At 37.9% G+C, this 17764-nt stretch overlaps 1 protein-coding gene across 1 annotated transcript in view; it reads right to left on the bottom strand.

Moving 5' to 3' along the window:
- The window catches only part of inpp5jb (inositol polyphosphate-5-phosphatase Jb), a 46249-nt gene that overhangs the window by 11547 nt on the left and 16938 nt on the right, over positions 1-17764 (bottom strand). Inside the window, exons 3-5 of the mRNA XM_079815456.1 lie at positions 12944-13051; positions 7039-7147; positions 3872-3988 (exon numbers count right to left, since the gene is read on the bottom strand). Coding sequence (XP_079671582.1) covers positions 3872-3988; positions 7039-7147; positions 12944-13051 — 334 coding nt within the window. The remainder of the gene's footprint in view (positions 1-3871; positions 3989-7038; positions 7148-12943; positions 13052-17764) is intronic.

The following is a 17764-nucleotide window of genomic DNA, read 5'->3' as shown; positions in this document are numbered from 1 at the left end:
CAGCTATTCAAAAAGCATTTTCTTGCATGTGCATGGGTTCTGATTAGCCAAGAAATCTAGACGCACCATAGCGGCAGCAGATCTAATTTGCAGTCAGGGTCGTCTAGCAACTCTCCGTTGGCTTGTGAGCTGGAAAAACCAAACTCTGGTCAGGCCAATCACATCGTGTATACGGACTACCGGCACATCCGGGAACTTAACTGTTCATTTCGTCAACGCCCCTTTTTAGGGGAAAATAAACTAGACTTTCCATAGACTTCCATATAAAATAGCGGCACAAAACAATGTCCAGCCGGCAGGCGTGAATAACTTCAGAAATCACTCAGATTAAACATGTCAAGTAATTATATGTCCAGCCGGCCTGCCAAGAGTGTTAAACATTCATCCACAAACTTAATTTGGTCAATTTAAAAACATGTCCCTTCATTCTCCCAGCGTCAAATTGGTGTAGCAAGTGAATTTTACTTCGTTTTTGCTAGTAAACATCTTTAAATTATGTCTTTATATTTAGAGTACTGAGAGCACTTTTCTGTCCAGCCATAGTTAACTAGCCTGACTTAGCTTCCGATAGCATCATCCGTACTTCATGATTCAAAAAAACGAAGTTAAATCATTCACTGGCTTACCTGGTGACTCGATGAGGTACGTGTAAATGTCTGGGTAAGACACCTCTGGCCACTGGGTGGGGTTGTTACACCAATTGGGAGAATGAAGGGACATGTTTTTAAAACTGACCAAATTAAGTTTGTGGATGTATCTTTCACGCTCTATGGCAGGCAGGGTGGACATATAATTACTTGACATGTTTAATCTGAGTTATTTCTTAAGTTATTCAAGCCTGCCGGCTGTGTACGGACGTTGTTTTGTGCCGCTATTTTGTATTGAAGTCTATGGGAGTCTAGTTTATTTTCCCCTAAAAGTGGGCGTGAATCTGTTCAGAGACATTCTATGATGTTGCGCCGGTTGTAAACAAACTTGTAAACAAAGAAGCTGGCGAACAGCGGTCTTTCGAATCGGCTTTGGTCGCGACTCTTGGAGTTAAGCTTTTCCTATTTTTATCATAGGTACTCTTCAACTGTGAGTGACGGAATTTAAAACAAAAATCCAGAAAATCATTTATTAATTAATTTGCATTTTATTGCGTGACATGAGTATCTGATACATCAGAAAACCAGAACTTAATATTTGGTACAGAAACCTTTGTTTGCAATTTCAGAGATCATACGTTTCCTGTAGTTCTTGACCAGGTTTGCATACACTGCAGCAGGGGTTTTGGCCCACTCCTCCATACAGACCTTCTCCAGATCCTTCAAGGGTTAGTTCACCCAAAAATGAAAATTCTGTCATTAATGACTTACCCTCATGTCGTTCGACACCCGTAAGACCTCCGTTGATCTTCGGAACACAAATGAAGATATTTTAGTTGAAATCTGATGGCTCTGAAAGGCCTCCATTGGCACAATGCACGGTTCACTCTCAAGACCCTTAAAAGGTACTAAAGACGTCGTTACAAAGTCCATCTCACTACAGTGGTTCTACAATAACTTTATGAATCGGCGAGAATAGTTTTTGTGCGCAAAAAAACCCTAAATAACGACTTATATAGTGATGACGATTTCAAAACAAGGCATCATGAAGCTTCGAAGCGTTATGAATCAGTGAGTCGATTCAGCAGTTTGGATCGCCAAATTTCAGCAGTTTGGTGGTTTGACACGCGATCCGAATCATGATTCGACTCACTGATTCATAACGCTTCGAAGCTTCATGATTCCGTGTTTTGAAATCGTCATCACTATATAAGTCGTTATTCGCCGATTCATAAAGTTATTGTAGAACCACTGTAGTGAGAGTACCTTTTAAGGGTCTTGAGAGTGAACTGTGCATTGAGCCAATGAAGGCCTTTCTGACCCATCAGATTTTAACTAAAATATCTTCATTTGTGTTCCGAAGATCAACAGAGGTCTTACGGGTGTCGAACGACATGAGGGTAAGTAATTAATGACAGAATTTTCATTTTTGGGTGAACTAACCCTTTCAGGTTTCGGGGCTGTCGCTGGGCAATACAGACTTTCAGCTCCCTCCAAAGATTTTCTATTGGGTTCAGGTCTGGAGACTCCAGGACCTTGAGATTCAGGTCGTTGTCATGCTGGAAGACCCAGCCACGACCCATCTTCAATGCTCTTACTGAGGGAAGGAGGTTGTTGGCCAAGATCTCATGATAAATGACCCTGTCCATCCTCCCCTCAATACGGTGCAGTCGTCCTGTCCCCTTTGCAGAAAAGCATCCCCGAAGAATGATGTTTCCACCTCCATGCTTCACGGTTGGGATGATGTTCTTGGGGTTGTACTCATCCTTCTTCTTCCTCCAAGCACGGCGAGTGGTGTTTAGACCAAAAAGCTCTATTTTTGTCTCATCAGACCACATGACCTTCTCCCATTCCTCCTCTGGATCCTCCAGATGGTCATTGGCAAACTTCAGGCGGGCCTGGACATGCGCTGGCTTGAGCAGGGGGACCTTGCGTGCGCTGCAGGATTTTAATCAATGATGGCGTAGTGTGTTACTAATGGTTTGCTTTGAGACTGTGGTCCCAGCTCTCTTCAGGTCATTGACCAGGTCCTGTCGTGTAGATCTTGGCTGATCCCTCACCTTCCTCATGATCATTGATGCCCCACGAGGTGAGATCTTGCATGGTGCTCCAGACCGAGGGAGATTGACCGTCATCTTGAACTTCTTCCATTTTCTAATAATTGCGCCAACAGTTGTTGCCTTCTCACCAAGCTGCTTGCCTATTGTCCTGAAGCCCATCCCAGCCTTGTGCAGGTCTACAATTTTATCCCTGATGTCCTTACACAGCTCTCTGGTCTTGGCCATTGTGGAGAGGTTGGAGTCTGTTTGATTGAGTGTGTGGACAGGTGTCTTTTATACAGGTAACGAGTTCAAACAGGTGCAGTTAATACAGGTAATGAGTGGAGAACAGGAGGACTTCTTAAGAAAAACTAACAGGCCTGTGAGAGCCGGAATTATTACTGGTTGGTAGGCGATCAAAGTTATGTCATGCAATAAAATGGCAATTAATTATTTAAAAATCATACAATGTGATTTTCTGGATTTTTTTTTTGATTCCGTCACTCACAGTTGAAGTACCTATGATAAAAATGACAGACCTCTACATGCTTTGAAAGTAGGAAAACCTGCAAAATCGGCAGTTTATCAAATACTTGTTCTCCCCACTGTATATTTTATAGTTTTCACATGATTTTATATCATTTTATTCATTGGTTTGTTAAATAAACACAATATTGTTGTGTTATTACTGTATTATGTTTAAAACAGCATCTCTTCAGTTAAAACCTGTCCCCTCAAGTGGACATCTGAAAATCTGTGGAAATATGTGTAAAAAAATAATTCATTTCAAATCTTGTTTTTCATGCCCTAAGAGCAATAAAAACCCTGACTGATGTTAACATAATTCATGCATGAAAGGTTTAAAGACTACAAGATAAATCTGCTTATAGAAGTTTATGCTCAATGAATTCAGATGAATGTGACTTTATAACGTATTAATACCCAGGGTAAAAACTGGCTTCATGCACTTCTAACGTTTGACACTGTTATTCTCACGGTGAGAGGTGAGTTTATCATTATGATGGTATAATTCTATATTCATTAGGTGTTCAGCACATTATTAATATTTCAGCAGCTCACTGCATGAGATATTTGACAGAACCCTGTTAACAGGTTCCTGTAACCTTTCATATCTTTCACATGAAGACGTAAACCGTTCCACACATCAGCTGAGAGAAAATTAGATACAGAAACTTCAGGAAGGGAAAGCATGAGTTTGCACCCCATCGAGTGCAGATAACATACCCAGATTCCCCCGAGGCCGGTGCGAGTGGTCTGTGTTTGAATGCCTCTCAGGAAAGGCAGGTGATAGTACTTGGCAAAGACCAGCAGCAGCATTCCCTGCATCCTCTGAGACGTGACCTACACACAGAGAGCAGACGGGAGATCAGCCGACCGAACACATGTCATGAATCAGGTTCAGTCATTGGCTTGAAACAGAGCCGGGTGAATAACACACAACCTGAGTGCTAAATAATCGCTTGCTCTCTAATTTTAGGGATTGGAATTTAAGATGACACAGCTCAAATTGTTTTAAAATTTTCCACCTTTATTCTTAAAATTACTTTAAAGATTATTGCGTTTTTATCATAGACTGTAAAAAAAATATGGACGTAGTGTCCGTGACGTCACCCATAGGATTCTGAAGAGCAGTTTTGAAGCGTAAAGTAGGGACGAGCTGGCCGTCGCCATCTTGGCAGTGCGTCATCGCGTGTCACTCCCGGATAACAGAAAATGGGCAAAAAGGCGGGACGTGGGCGGAGCTGAAGTGACGCGATGACTAACAGACAGCAGATAAATGGCTATCCACCTGTCACTCGAAGTGGCCACGCCCTTAATTATGCAGAACTTTAAGGCTTTATAAAATGTAAACGAATGAGTTATAAAAACTTTCACCCCCTCATCACAGTCGTCATCAAAATTAGCCGTATAGACCAAAACCACAATTTGTACCAGCCTGTAAACATGTTTTATTCTGCTGTAAAGTTGGACATTTTAAAATTTTTAACATTGGATTCTGCTCCCTTCTGGAGCCTTTCCCTAGCACCCAGGCAATGAACTGCAGTATATGTCACTTCCGTATCAGCTTCAAGAGAAACTGCGGGAGGTTGCCGCTTGGTTTTTATATGTTGTCGAATGTGGTTTGTGACTTTTGGATCAGAGAGCTTTTGGTCATTGGTTCGGAGAGCTGTCAATCACTGCCTGATCAACACCATTGGTTCGGAGAGCTGTCAATGCTTTGGCAATGTAAAGCCTTTTTTATCATGCCAATAAAGCTGTTAATTGTCAACTTTTACGAAAAGTAGTCTTTAATAATGTCTAAATATATATCCAAATGCATTATGCAAGTAAGTATTATGTCTGAAAACAATGTTTTCAGTAGTAAAATTTAAATATAGGGCTACACAGCCATCTAGTGGTTACACCGTAGTATTGTAACTTAGAGGTAAATATCCTAAAATCCAACATAACTTGACGATACTTAAACATGTTCTACAACGTAAACTGCACACTCAAAACTTATGCTTTCAAAAATGAAATTAACTGCTTTCATTTAAAAAAAATTGTGTTTTTGCTATGGGTGTGTGTAATTGCTGTACAACAAAACGTCAAAAGTATCGTCAAGTTATGTTTACCACAGGCTTTAATTGAAAAACCCTATAGGAAAATCTTGATTAAAATATGTCCGTATGGAATGGGATACAACCACATTATTATTTTAAATGTTGTTATTGGTAACTAAAACTACTAAGAATTGTTTTCATTAATTCACTCTAAAAATGCTGGGTTGTTGTTTCAACCCATGTTTGGGTCAAATATGGACAAAACAAACCGTTAGTTTAAATGTTTTTGTTTTAAATTATGTCTGAAGTTCTACCATTGACTCTGTAAAATGTTTTGTGGAAAAAATGCCTTGGTTACCTTGTTTCAAGCCATTCTAGCTTGGTATACAAAGCCTGCAGGAAGACTTTGCGCCAGTTCTCATTAATATGCAACGAGCTAAGCTGCTTGACTCTGATTGGCTAACAGCTAGCCAATGAGAGCCTGGCTATCAGCATCCTTTACTCAGCGCAACAAGTAGAGGAACTTTGTTTTAAACCCAACGGTAGTTTTGTCTATATTTGATCCAAAAATTTTGGATTTTTTTTAAAAATAAAGCTGAAATAAAATAAATTAAGAATTTTAACTTAAAACAACTTAAACGAAAATTGAAAATGTTGCCATGGCAACTAAACAAATAAATTTTAAAATGATTAAAACTAAAACCGAGATGAAAACTTGATTAAATTAATAAAATTAAATCAAATGAATAAAAATGACAAAATAAATGAATAAAACAAAAAAGGTAAATGTGACTTTTTATATTAGTTTAAATTATATTTAAATTGTGAGATAAAAGTCACAATTATTTTTTAAATTGTTTTATTTCGTGGCAAAAACAAGCTTTCATAAAAAAAGCCAAACAAAATGACTAAAACTAAAAAAGGAAATGAAGACTGAAAATATAAAAAGATGCTAATTCAAAAAAACATATTAATAAATATGCTGTACTGTATCAGGGTTATTATTGTTAACTTAAACCATAAAAACATTTAGTTACAGTAAATGTTAACTTACATTTATTTTATTTCAGCTAATTGCCAAAAAACATTTTTAATGAAGTACTAAAATAACTCAAACGAAATAAACTCAAAAAAACTATATAGAAATATTTAAAAGCTGAAAAGCTAAAACTAATAAAAATGACAAAAACGCACAAGAAAATTAATAAAACTAAATATGGAGAAAATTGGATAAAATTCAAAATATTATCTATACTATTAACTATGCTATACTACTATTAAAATTATAATAGTATAGCAATGATCCTAAAATGCCTACCCCTGAGCTCCACTGGACCTTCATTAACAGTGTGATTCATTAAACAGAAGTGACATTTTAACATCCCTCCAGAGAGAGACGTGGGCAATATTCAGAATATAATATTAGCATACCGCTCACCCTGCAGTATTTCATGTACACTGACACTATATACTGTAATCAACAATAAAGATCTGTAGTATGCCACATTTTTATTTGTCCACAATGAAAATAACGGCACATAAGATGAAGGAGGAGTCTAAATGATTGAAAATAGAAACATGAGCCACATGACAGAGACAAAGACCAGTAAAGAGATTTTCCTCAGCCAGCCACTCAGTCAGTATTACATAATGTGAGCCCTGAGGCTCCAATGACAACTATATGTGTGTGTGTGTGTGTGTGTGTGTGTGTGTGTGTGTGTGTGTGTGTGTGTGTGTGTGTGTGTGTGTGTGTGTGTGTGTGTGTGTGTGTGTGTGTGTGTGTGTGTGTGTGTGTGTGTGTGTGTGTGTGTGTGTGTGTACTGTGTGGCTAAGGGGAACATTACTGACCAGTACATATCCAAAGGGGCTGAGAGCATCCATGCAGACCTCGCTCCACTGGTCAGTGAAAAGAACATCTTTCAGTCGTTTGTTGATCATTGAGTTCACTTCCTGTAAGCTGAGAGAAGAAGCGTAAAAACAACACAGGAGAGAAGAAAATGCCAGTCAGTAAAGCTCAAATTATCAGAAGGGAGATGTAGAGGAAGAGACCTTGAGGCAGGCGCTAGATTATATCTGTACTGTGCTTATGCATAGGTCATGTATAAGATTATGATAATCATATTATAGCATCATAAAATAATTATTTGATCAACACTTGCTTAATTATTTTCATGCCTTCAGCTATGCTCCCGTGTACAGATCCGACATCCTACTGATGCAAATTCACCAAAGAAATGGAAATCCTGTCATTATTTTCTCACCCTCAAGTTGTTACAAATCTGTATGAATTTCTTTCTTCTTCTGAACACTTTGAAATGGCTGGGTTAAAAACAACCCATTTGGCAACCCAGTGCTGGGTAAATATCGGACAGAACACACTCTGGGTTGAAGTAACCTAGAAGATTGTGTTGCAAAATTTAACCCAAATTCTGCTCATAACCTAAATTCAGCTGATTCCTCATCAATGGTTATTTCCATTTCCTTGCAGCAAATGCTATTTATATATTGTATGTAGGCTATATAAATATAATTATATATATTGGTGCACTCTAAAAAATACTGGATTAAAAACAACTTAAGTTGGGTTGAAAATTGACAAACACAGCAATTGGGTTGTTTTAACCCAGCGTTTGGGATGTTTTAACCCAGCGATGGGGCTGTTTTAGCCCAGCGAATGGAACCCAGCGATTGGGTTGTTTTAACCCAGCAAATGGGTTGTTTTAACCCAGCGATTGGGCTGTTTTGACCCAGCGAATGGGTTGTTTTAACCTAGCGAATGGAACCCAGCGATTGGGCTGTTTTAACCCAGCGAAAGGGTTGTTTTGACCCAGGGAATGGAACCCAGCGATTGGGCTGTTTTAACCCAGCGAATGGAACCCAGCGATTACGTTGTTTTAACCCAGCGAATGGGTTGTTTTAACCCAGTGATTGGGCTGTTTTAACCCAGCTATTGGGTTGTTTTAACCCCCAAATGGGTTCTTTTAACCCAGCTATTGGGTTGTTTTAACCCCCAAATGGGTTGTTTTAACCCAGCAATTGGGCTGTTTTAACCCAGCGAATGGGTTGTTTTAACCCAGCGATTGGGCTGTTTTAACCCAGCAAATGGGTTGTTTTAACCCAGCGATTGGGCTGTTTTAACCCAGGGAATGGGCTGTTTTAACGCAATACGCCCATCAAAGCGCTTTGCTCGGCTGTGCTGCAGTCACAGGACTTCACGACATCAACAATGTCACCAAAGAAGTGTGTTTTTGGTTGTCAGGGCAAGACAACCCTGTGCAGCTTCCCAAAGAACCCAGCGTTAATGGGACAGTGGATGGAGTTTGTTTTTCCGGAGCAGCAACGGAGTTGTGAAAGTGTTTTGTTTGTTCCCTGCATTTCGGCGATGATTGTTTTATAAACAAGGCCCAGTTCGGAGCCGGATTTGTAGCTCGTCTAATGCTGGAAGATGGAGCGGTCCCAGCGATTATGGTTCACGTTCATGCGTTGGAAGCAGGCGGTGAGTAAAACTGCTTCAAATGTCTTTGTGTTGTTAGCTATCGACTCGTTCATTCAAATGCGCTACTATTCCATTGTTTTTCTATGTAAACACGCACTAGTCTGACGTGCAAAACTGTTACGCTTGCTACTGCTACACTGTAAAAAAAATCCCCTTTAAATTTACGGTAAAAAAACGGCAGGTGTGGTTGCCAGAACTTTACCGTAAAAAATACGGCAGTAACGTTTTAAGTTTTTAGGGACAGCACCATATAATTTAAAGGTTTATAATGTAATAATTACGGTTAAAAAATAAATAAATTATTTTACAGTTCAAAACCGTATAATTTAAAGGTTTATAATGTAATAATTACGGTTAAAAAAATGTTTTTGTATTGTTTATATTGTAATGAAATTGTTTACACTGTAAACAATTTACGGAAAAAAAACACATTTCGTTAACTGAAATTACCAACCTATTGAAATACTAATATCTGTTATGTACCTTTGATATATACGGACAACCACCAATCACAGTGGAGATGAGAATCACGTGATGAATCAAAACTTTTAGGAGGACAATACTAATATATAGAAGGTGTCATTCACACAAACACTAAACACCATCATGGTAAAAAACATGAAATTTAAAAAATGCAATAAACATTAATTTAACAACATCAGATGTAACATAAAACCCTAATGTACATAACTGATAAGAAAAAACAAAGAAGAAACAGTTATTGCAATGAAAATACATCAAATGCAGTGTTGGGGAAAGTTACTTTGAAAAGTAATGCATTACAATATTGCGTTACTCCCTTAAAAAGTAACTAATTACGTTAGAAATTACGTTACTTTGCATTACGTTACTTTTGCATTACTTTTTCTCACCTGGGCTTGTTTTTGTTTATAACAAAAAAGTTATATTTTTCTGCAATGGTAAAGACCTCTTCAAGCCCCAGGCTGAGGTAAAAATGCAGATTCACGCATGAACAGTAGAGGGCGCAGCTCTGGATAATGGTAGAATAGGATGCAGGAGAAAAATGTTTTACCAATAAAAACAAAAAATCTAGTAATTTTCATCATCAAAGGTCAGCAGCAAGACATTGGTTAATTAAATATAAAGGTAGATTATGCATAAAAATTGTTGTTTTATTTAACATTTAATTATTGGAGGTTTGCATAGTACTCTGATTTTGCATTTGACTTATTTTATTCATTTTGAGGAGTACAGAATCTTTATTGTGCAAGTGAGATAAATAAATGCTCACATTTAGTCTGGAACTACAATAACCATCATGTTCACACACAACGCCTCTGCATTTATTTTTCTCAACATGGGGGCAGGAGAGCTGTCAGTCAAATTAATGTGAAAAAGTAACTTGCGTTGGAAAAAGTAATATTATTACGTAACTCAAGTTACTTGTAATGCGTTACCCCCAACACTGATCAAATGCGAAGTGTCACGCAGGGAATTCTGGGAATGTCAATTTACGGGTTTAATTACACAATGACTTGTTCTTTTTCACTTCCAAAAACTGTACATTTAACGGTATTTTACTGTAAAATTAAATGAAATGTAAGGTTAGATCTATTACAGTTATTCACCGTATATAGTACAGAAACTTTCTGTTAACCAATTAACTGTTTTTCACTGAAGCATTTTTACAGTAAAATACCGTTAAAATCACAATATTTTTTTTCACAATCAAGTTTTACAACATTTGTGTGTGTTTACGAATGGTTTATGAGGATATCATTTGTTTTTTGGACTATTATATGTGATTTAATGTTATAACATTAAATTAGGGCTGCAACGAACGATTATTTTAATAATCGATTAATCTGTCGATTATTTATTCGATTAATCGATGAATCGGATAAAAAACTACACTAATTTCCAATCCTTTATTCAAGAAAAGAACTTACAGTGCAAAAAATCTTCAGAAAGTGCACAGGTTGCTACAATAAATCTATAAACCTTTTTTTTTTATAAAGAAAAATACTAATCAGAAAACTTAACAGGATGTTAGAACTTGTTCTCTACACTACACTCAGACGCACACACTCACTCACAAACAAATTTAATAATAATAATAATAAACTTTATTTTATATAGCGCCTTTAAATGTTACATCTCAAAGCACTTTACATAAAAATATGAATTAAAAAACACATAACATTGCAGGCAGTAAATAAAAAATTAATAATAAACAAAATAGACAAATGAATCACATAAAAGCTATCCTAAAATAATATGTTTTAAGTAAAGATTTAAAAACACTAAGGGATTCTGCATTCCTAATCTCAGAGGGCAGGGAATTCCACAACTTAGGAGCCAAAGAAAAAAAAGCCCGATCAGCCATAGTTTTCAACCGTGTTGTTTGGACATTTAAAAGACCAGCTTCAGAGGAGCGTAGAGCCAGGTTGGCGTATAGAGGGTTAAAAGCTCACACAAATATTGAGGGGCCAAATTATTCAAGGCCTTATACGTGAGCATTAGAATTTTAAAATCAATACGAAAACTAACAGGTAGCCAGTGCAATTTTTCAAGGATTGGAGTGATGTGCTCCCTTGCACTGATCCTAGTTAGAATTCTAGCAGCTGAATTTTGTACCAACTGTAATTTGCTCAGGGTAGCTTTAGAAACTCCAGCCAGCAATACATTACAGTAATCAATGCGTGAAAAAACAAAAGTGTTGATTAACTGTTCTGCCACAGAGAAAGTCAACATCGGACGTCATTTTGCAATGTTTTTCAGATGAAAAAATGATGCTTTGACTGTGTTACGAACCTGATGGTCAAATGTTAAGTTGGCATCAAATATCACCCCCAGATTTTTCAGTTTAGTTCGAAATTGTAAAGCAACTTAATGGGTTTAGTTAAATTGTAATGCATTTAAGAATTTCTCTAAAATGTCCAAACCCATTATATACTCCTGGAGAAAACATCTACTGTATTAACCTATTATTATGAATGATATTAAATCCAGACACAGATTTAACTGCTGTGACATATTCAAAAATATTATGTAACAATTAAATAAAACTACTCATCCTAAAGAAGCACCAGAAGAGCTACTGGAGGGATATTCACTTGCTATCGGAAATTTGATGATTCCGACTTCTGAAGTCGTGATTACAAGCGCATTGGGTTCTAGTTTCAAAATGTGAGGGCGTTCATGTGCAATGTTTACCTAGGAAACTCTTGTACGATAATTCAGAGAGCACGTGAAGGCAGCATTAACATTCCCCTGCTGTTGAACTTCCTCCTCATCAAGGACTCAGAGATGTTTTGGTTTTAGGTGCTGAATCAACACTGTGGTGCTCCCGTGCCATGTCGCGTCGCTTTTGCTGCAATTAACACACTTTATTTATTAATGGCGCTTTTCGACTGGTACGCTCGGCTCGGTTTGCTTTTCCGCTGTGTGGTACGACGGGTACAGAACGGCTCGCCCGCTTCCACTCTGCTTTGCGCTCAACCGTGCTTTTTTTATACTCAAACATATCCGCGTCTTATTGACGGGCATAATAGTCGCGCGACACAACGAATCGATTATGAAATTCATTGCCAACTCTTTCAATAATCGATTTTTATTGATTTTATCGATTCGTTGTTCCAGCCCTACATTAAATCACATATAATAGTCCAAAAAACAAATGATATCCTCATAAACCAATCGTAAACACACACAAATGTTGTAAAACTCGTGCATGACAAGCTGCTAAGCAAGTATATAAGTTACAGCTACAGTACATACCATTGAGACGTCCTGCTGTAGTCGTTGCTGCTTCTCCTGTTCAATTTCAGCCTCTAGATCTGATTCTGGATCATATATGTATGGCTAAATCTGATTGATCTTAATGGTTTATTTAAGGTAACGTTTTTTTCCACGTTTAAGGATGTCACAGCTTTCAGACGCTCTCAACACAATAGCTGTGCGCGCTAGTGACTCTTTAGCCCCGCCCACACAATACGCCTCCAGCCACTCGTTTTTTTCCGGAAAGACTCGTTACAGCCTATCTTTCTTTTATAAATATAACAAAACTAAAGACTTTTCGGAGATATGAAGGATGCAATACTACTCTATAGGCACTCAAGATTGACATGAGATTGACTGAAACTGAGGGTTTCACCCCCCCTTTAAAGACATTTATGATGTTACATAAGATTTCAAATAAACGCTGTTCTTTTAATCTTTCTATTCATCACAGAATATTCGCAAAAAAGATTTATATTGAGCAGGTTTCATATATAAAAGCAGTGTAATTCTCACCCTATAATATACATGTCTGTGTTCCCATCGCCAACATTCAGGCCCAGTAAAGCCGTGATGTCTTCAGGAGGCATGGCCGAGCCCACGTTCCACGTGATAATGTGCACCCTGTTGGCAGAAAGACACATTAGCGGAGAGAGCACCACTCATCTGTGTGACGGCGTGTTCACAGGCTACAGTCCCTCTGTGATGATAGTACAGTATGCAACTATATTATGAGGCGAATCATGTGAGCATCACTGACCATCATATTTACATGTGCACCAATAATGTGAGATTCCCAATAATCACAGTTAGGACTTGATCCTATCGACAACAGGACACGTTCATTTTAATTCATGAAATACGACCCATAGGAGCGTTTACTTAAGTTGCGTCCCTATCGACAACAGGACATGTTCTTTTTAATTCATGAAATACGACCCATAGGAGCGTTTACTAAAGTTGCGTCCCTATCAACAACAGGACACGTTCATTTTAATTCATGAAATACGACCCATAGGAGCATTTACTAAAGTTGCGCCCCTATCGACAACGGGACACGTTCATTTTAATTCATGAAATACGACCCATAGGAGCGTTTACTAAAGTTGCGCCCCTATCGACAACGGGACACGTTCATTTTAATTCATGAAATACGACCCATAGGAGCGTTTACTAAAGTTGCGCCCCTATCGACAACAGGACACGTTCATTTTAATTCATGAAATACGACCCATAGGAGCGTTTACTTAAGTTGCGTCCCTATCGACAACAGGACATGTTCTTTTTAATTCATGAAATACGACCCATAGGAGCGTTTACTAAAGTTGCGTCCCTATCAACAACAGGACACGTTCATTTTAATTCATGAAATACGACCCATAGGAGCATTTACTAAAGTTGCGCCCCTATCGACAACGGGACACGTTCATTTTAATTCATGAAATACGACCCATAGGAGCGTTTACTAAAGTTGCGCCCCTATCGACAACAGGACACGTTCATTTTAATTCATGAAATACGACCCATAGGAGCGTTTACTAAAGTTGCATCCCTATCGACAACAGGACACGTTCATTTTAATTCATGAAATACGACCCATAGGAGCTTTTACTAAAGTTGCGCCCCTATCGACAACAGGACACGTTCATTTTAATTCATGAAATACGACCCATAGGAGCGTTTACTAAAGTTGCGCCCCTATCGACAACAGGACACGTTCATTTTAATTCATGAAATACGACCCATAGGAGCGTTTACTAAAGTTGCATCCCTATCGACAACAGGACACGTTAATTTTAATTCATGAAATACGACCCATAGGAGCGTTTACTAAAGTTGCGCCCCTATCGACAACGGGACACGTTCATTTTAATTCATGAAATACGACCCATAGGAGCGTTTACTAAAGTTGCGCCCCTATCGACAACAGGACACGTTCATTTTAATTCATGAAATACGACCCATAGGAGTGTTTACTAAAGTTGCGCCCCTATCGACAACAGGACACGTTCATTTTAATTCATGAAATACGACCCATAGGAGCGTTTACTAAAGTTGCGCCCCTATCGACAACAGGACACATTCATTTTAATTCATGAAATATGACCCAAAGGAGCGTTTACTAAAGAGTAGTAGTAGTAGTTGTTAATAAAAAATTATTTTTGGTATATGGAAATATGACAAATGGTTGTAAAAAGTCCACACATTGCATTGAAATGAACATGCATTTTGATTGGTAATGACAGACGTAACACGACACTGTCATTATTTTTACGCCAGCTAGAGGGCGCATGACTTTAAAATGTAAATAAAGGTCGTAATAAGGTGCTAGAAAAACAACCTATAGAGTCAGGTTTTTTTGGAGGACAGTCTGGTGTTTCCATATCTTTAGTTGGGACATTAAAATAATTAAGTTGTGATGGTTTGACATTGACAGGTGTCAGGTTTGGCTTTTAATTCACCAAAAAAATGATCCTCGAAGGCGTGTTTGTGTCATATTAATGAATAAATAAGTTAAAGACATGAAAATGGAGTAAGAACATCATCAGGATTATTACACATGCTTGCAATGTAGACAGCTTTGTTGATTATAATGGGAGCAGCATAGTTTTGTCGTGTCACATCACATCGCAGTTATCGGTGAATCTCTAAAACATCAAGAGTGCAAAACAGACAAAATAACTCACTCACACACACACACACAAAAACAAAATTAGCTTTTGGAATGGCACGCGTTCATTTGTGTGTGCGTGTGTTTTTGTGTGTATAAGTGTGTGTGTGTGTGTGTGTGTGAGTTTTTTTGTCTGTTTTGCACTCTTGATGTTTTAGAGATTCACCCCTTCACCGTTGAGTCCTTTTTTTCTGCATCCTGGCTGATTCGTAGATTGTATGTACAAAAAAAATCTGTATTTTCATATTTTTACCAATTTCCCATTCATTTCCTATGGGGGTCATTTTTGACCCGAAGGTCCTGAGTGTGACTATTTTTTTTTACGACCAATTAGACTTTTCAAATCCTGTCCCCAATTTTTTTGTCCCCAATTTTTTTGGGTGTTCATATACCAAGTACCAATAAAGTCACCAAGTTTTGGACCATTCCAATGAAGCTACGATTTTTTTTAATTTTTTTATAAAACCTATAGTGGTAAAAATGTGCTATTGCGTGATAAAAATGCTCAATGTGTCCACCGGATGGCACCGATCTCATTTAAAAAATTGCTTTCAAGAGGCCTAGGCTTGACTCTAAAATGAAATACAGCTTTAATAAAAAAATAATAATAATAATTTATATATAATTTTTTTATTATATTCAATGGGAAAAAATGGGTCATAATTATTGCATAAATATTAATTATAAATCATAAAATTATCTCAAAACACCAAAAAAGAAAAGAAAAAATATTATTGAACAAAAATATATTTAATTGATTTTACTCAAATCTTTTTTATCTTAATCCCGCCCTCCGGGTCATTTTTGACCCGAAGGTCCTGAGTGTGACCCATAAATGAAGAACCCCAGAGGGTTAAACATGTTAATAAATCATCTCATTTAAGATCCAAACAAAGAAATATTCAATATATATTTCATCATACAGCCTCCCTCACAGCTTTATTTCCAAGAAAGAGAAGCCTCTAATATTCTTATATAAGTGTAATATAACATTGAACTTTTACGTCTATTTTAATCTATTTATATGCTTTATGGTTTATAAGTGTGTGGGAATGAATAAAATGCAATCCTTCCCTGATCTTTGACCTCTCTAAGCTAAGAGAAAAGAATGAGCTTTGTCACGTATTTCCGTTTTCACATAATCCTGTTTCTGTTTATGTATGTTTTCAATGTGCTGTAGTCGCCTTGTTCCCTAAACGCCTATTTAAATGAGTGTCCGTGAGAAGATTTAAACCTTTTTCACGAGACGGGAGAAGAGAACATTAGTGTGTGCAGAATAATAATCCAACCCCAGGTCTGATAAAGCAGGGGCTGGTAAACATGCAAGGTTATGTCAACACAGATCAGCACTAATCACTGAAGGATGAAGGAGGCTAGTGAAGGGTGTTGAAACATTCATGAACAGTAATAAGACCAAAACACTCTCACCCCTTCATTTATTTGTATTAAAGGTCCCATGGCATGGCATTTTTCTATTATTTTATAATGTTTCCTGAGGTGTACTTATATTGTTAATATGATTTGTACATCATAAAATGTCATAATTTAGAAATAAAAGGCATTTTTTCAATACTGCTGTTTGCCCTCTGGCTGAATGTCCTGTTTCAAGAGGCGTGTCTGCAGTGAGACTTCAGTAAAAACGCCCACTGTTGTGATTGGCTGACATCTTTGCATTCGAAATGAACGGAGGGGGCGTGGTTTAACGAGGTCTACGACGCACGAGCTGCTGCCAGAGAGACGGATGGACCTGAGTTCACTTCACATCAGTTCTCAGCACGTCTCAGTTCAGTGAACTGTTGTAGTTACTAGCATATACTTCAGGTTATTAGTTTATTTCTAGTCGGAGGGGCTGTCACTCATGTCAGAAAGTTAGTAACTTTAGTAAATTATGGATCAGTGCTGACTCGAGACGCGAACCCTTTAGAACGATTCAGTCCGATTTGGTGAACTGATTCGGTTCACTAAAAAGAACCAGTTCAAAAGAATGATTTGGCGAACCGGACATCACTAATGTACCAGAGACGGAGAGATTGCTAACAAAGTTATTTATAGGAACTACTCAGTTATGAGAGCGCTGTCTGTCAGCGCGAGTTTATTGTGTTTGTATCTGAGAGTTCTGAATAAACACGAGTTCCAGTCACACGAGTCCGTCTTCATCATTATTACCAACTTTGTAACACATGCAATGTACCATTACAGCTGTCGAGATGAACGAGTTACGAGTAAGTGTTGATTATAGCATTATTTTTAGATATTTTCCAATCATATGAAAAGTGTCAGTGACGCGCATTGAGTACACAGCGCATACAAAGACACAACAGCAGTAATCGAATGTAATCCAGTTTATTGTGGGAATAGCTGCCTAGCCTGGAATAATTCTGCTTAATCTCGCGCCGCGTTTGGTGCCTCCGCTGTGGGCCAGATGCAGTACTGGGGGTCGGGGATGTTGAAGGCCGACCGGTCAGTGCAGCCCGAGCTTCAGCGTGCGTGAGGTTTATCTCTAAAGAGATGTGAGTCTGCCGATGTTGAGCAGAAACTCATGACTGTATGCACATTGTAGAACAGATAGACACAATGAGGACGTACAAAAACACTGACTCACAAGATAGAAAACACGAAAACACCATTCTGTCGGGAGAGAGAGAAGCTGCAGCGTGTGCATGAAT

Source organism: Gobio gobio (assembly GCF_949357685.1).
Source record: "Gobio gobio genome assembly, chromosome: 4".
Classification (NCBI taxonomy): Eukaryota; Metazoa; Chordata; class Actinopteri; order Cypriniformes; family Gobionidae; genus Gobio; species Gobio gobio.
This window is presented reverse-complemented; position numbering and strand designations above follow the sequence as displayed.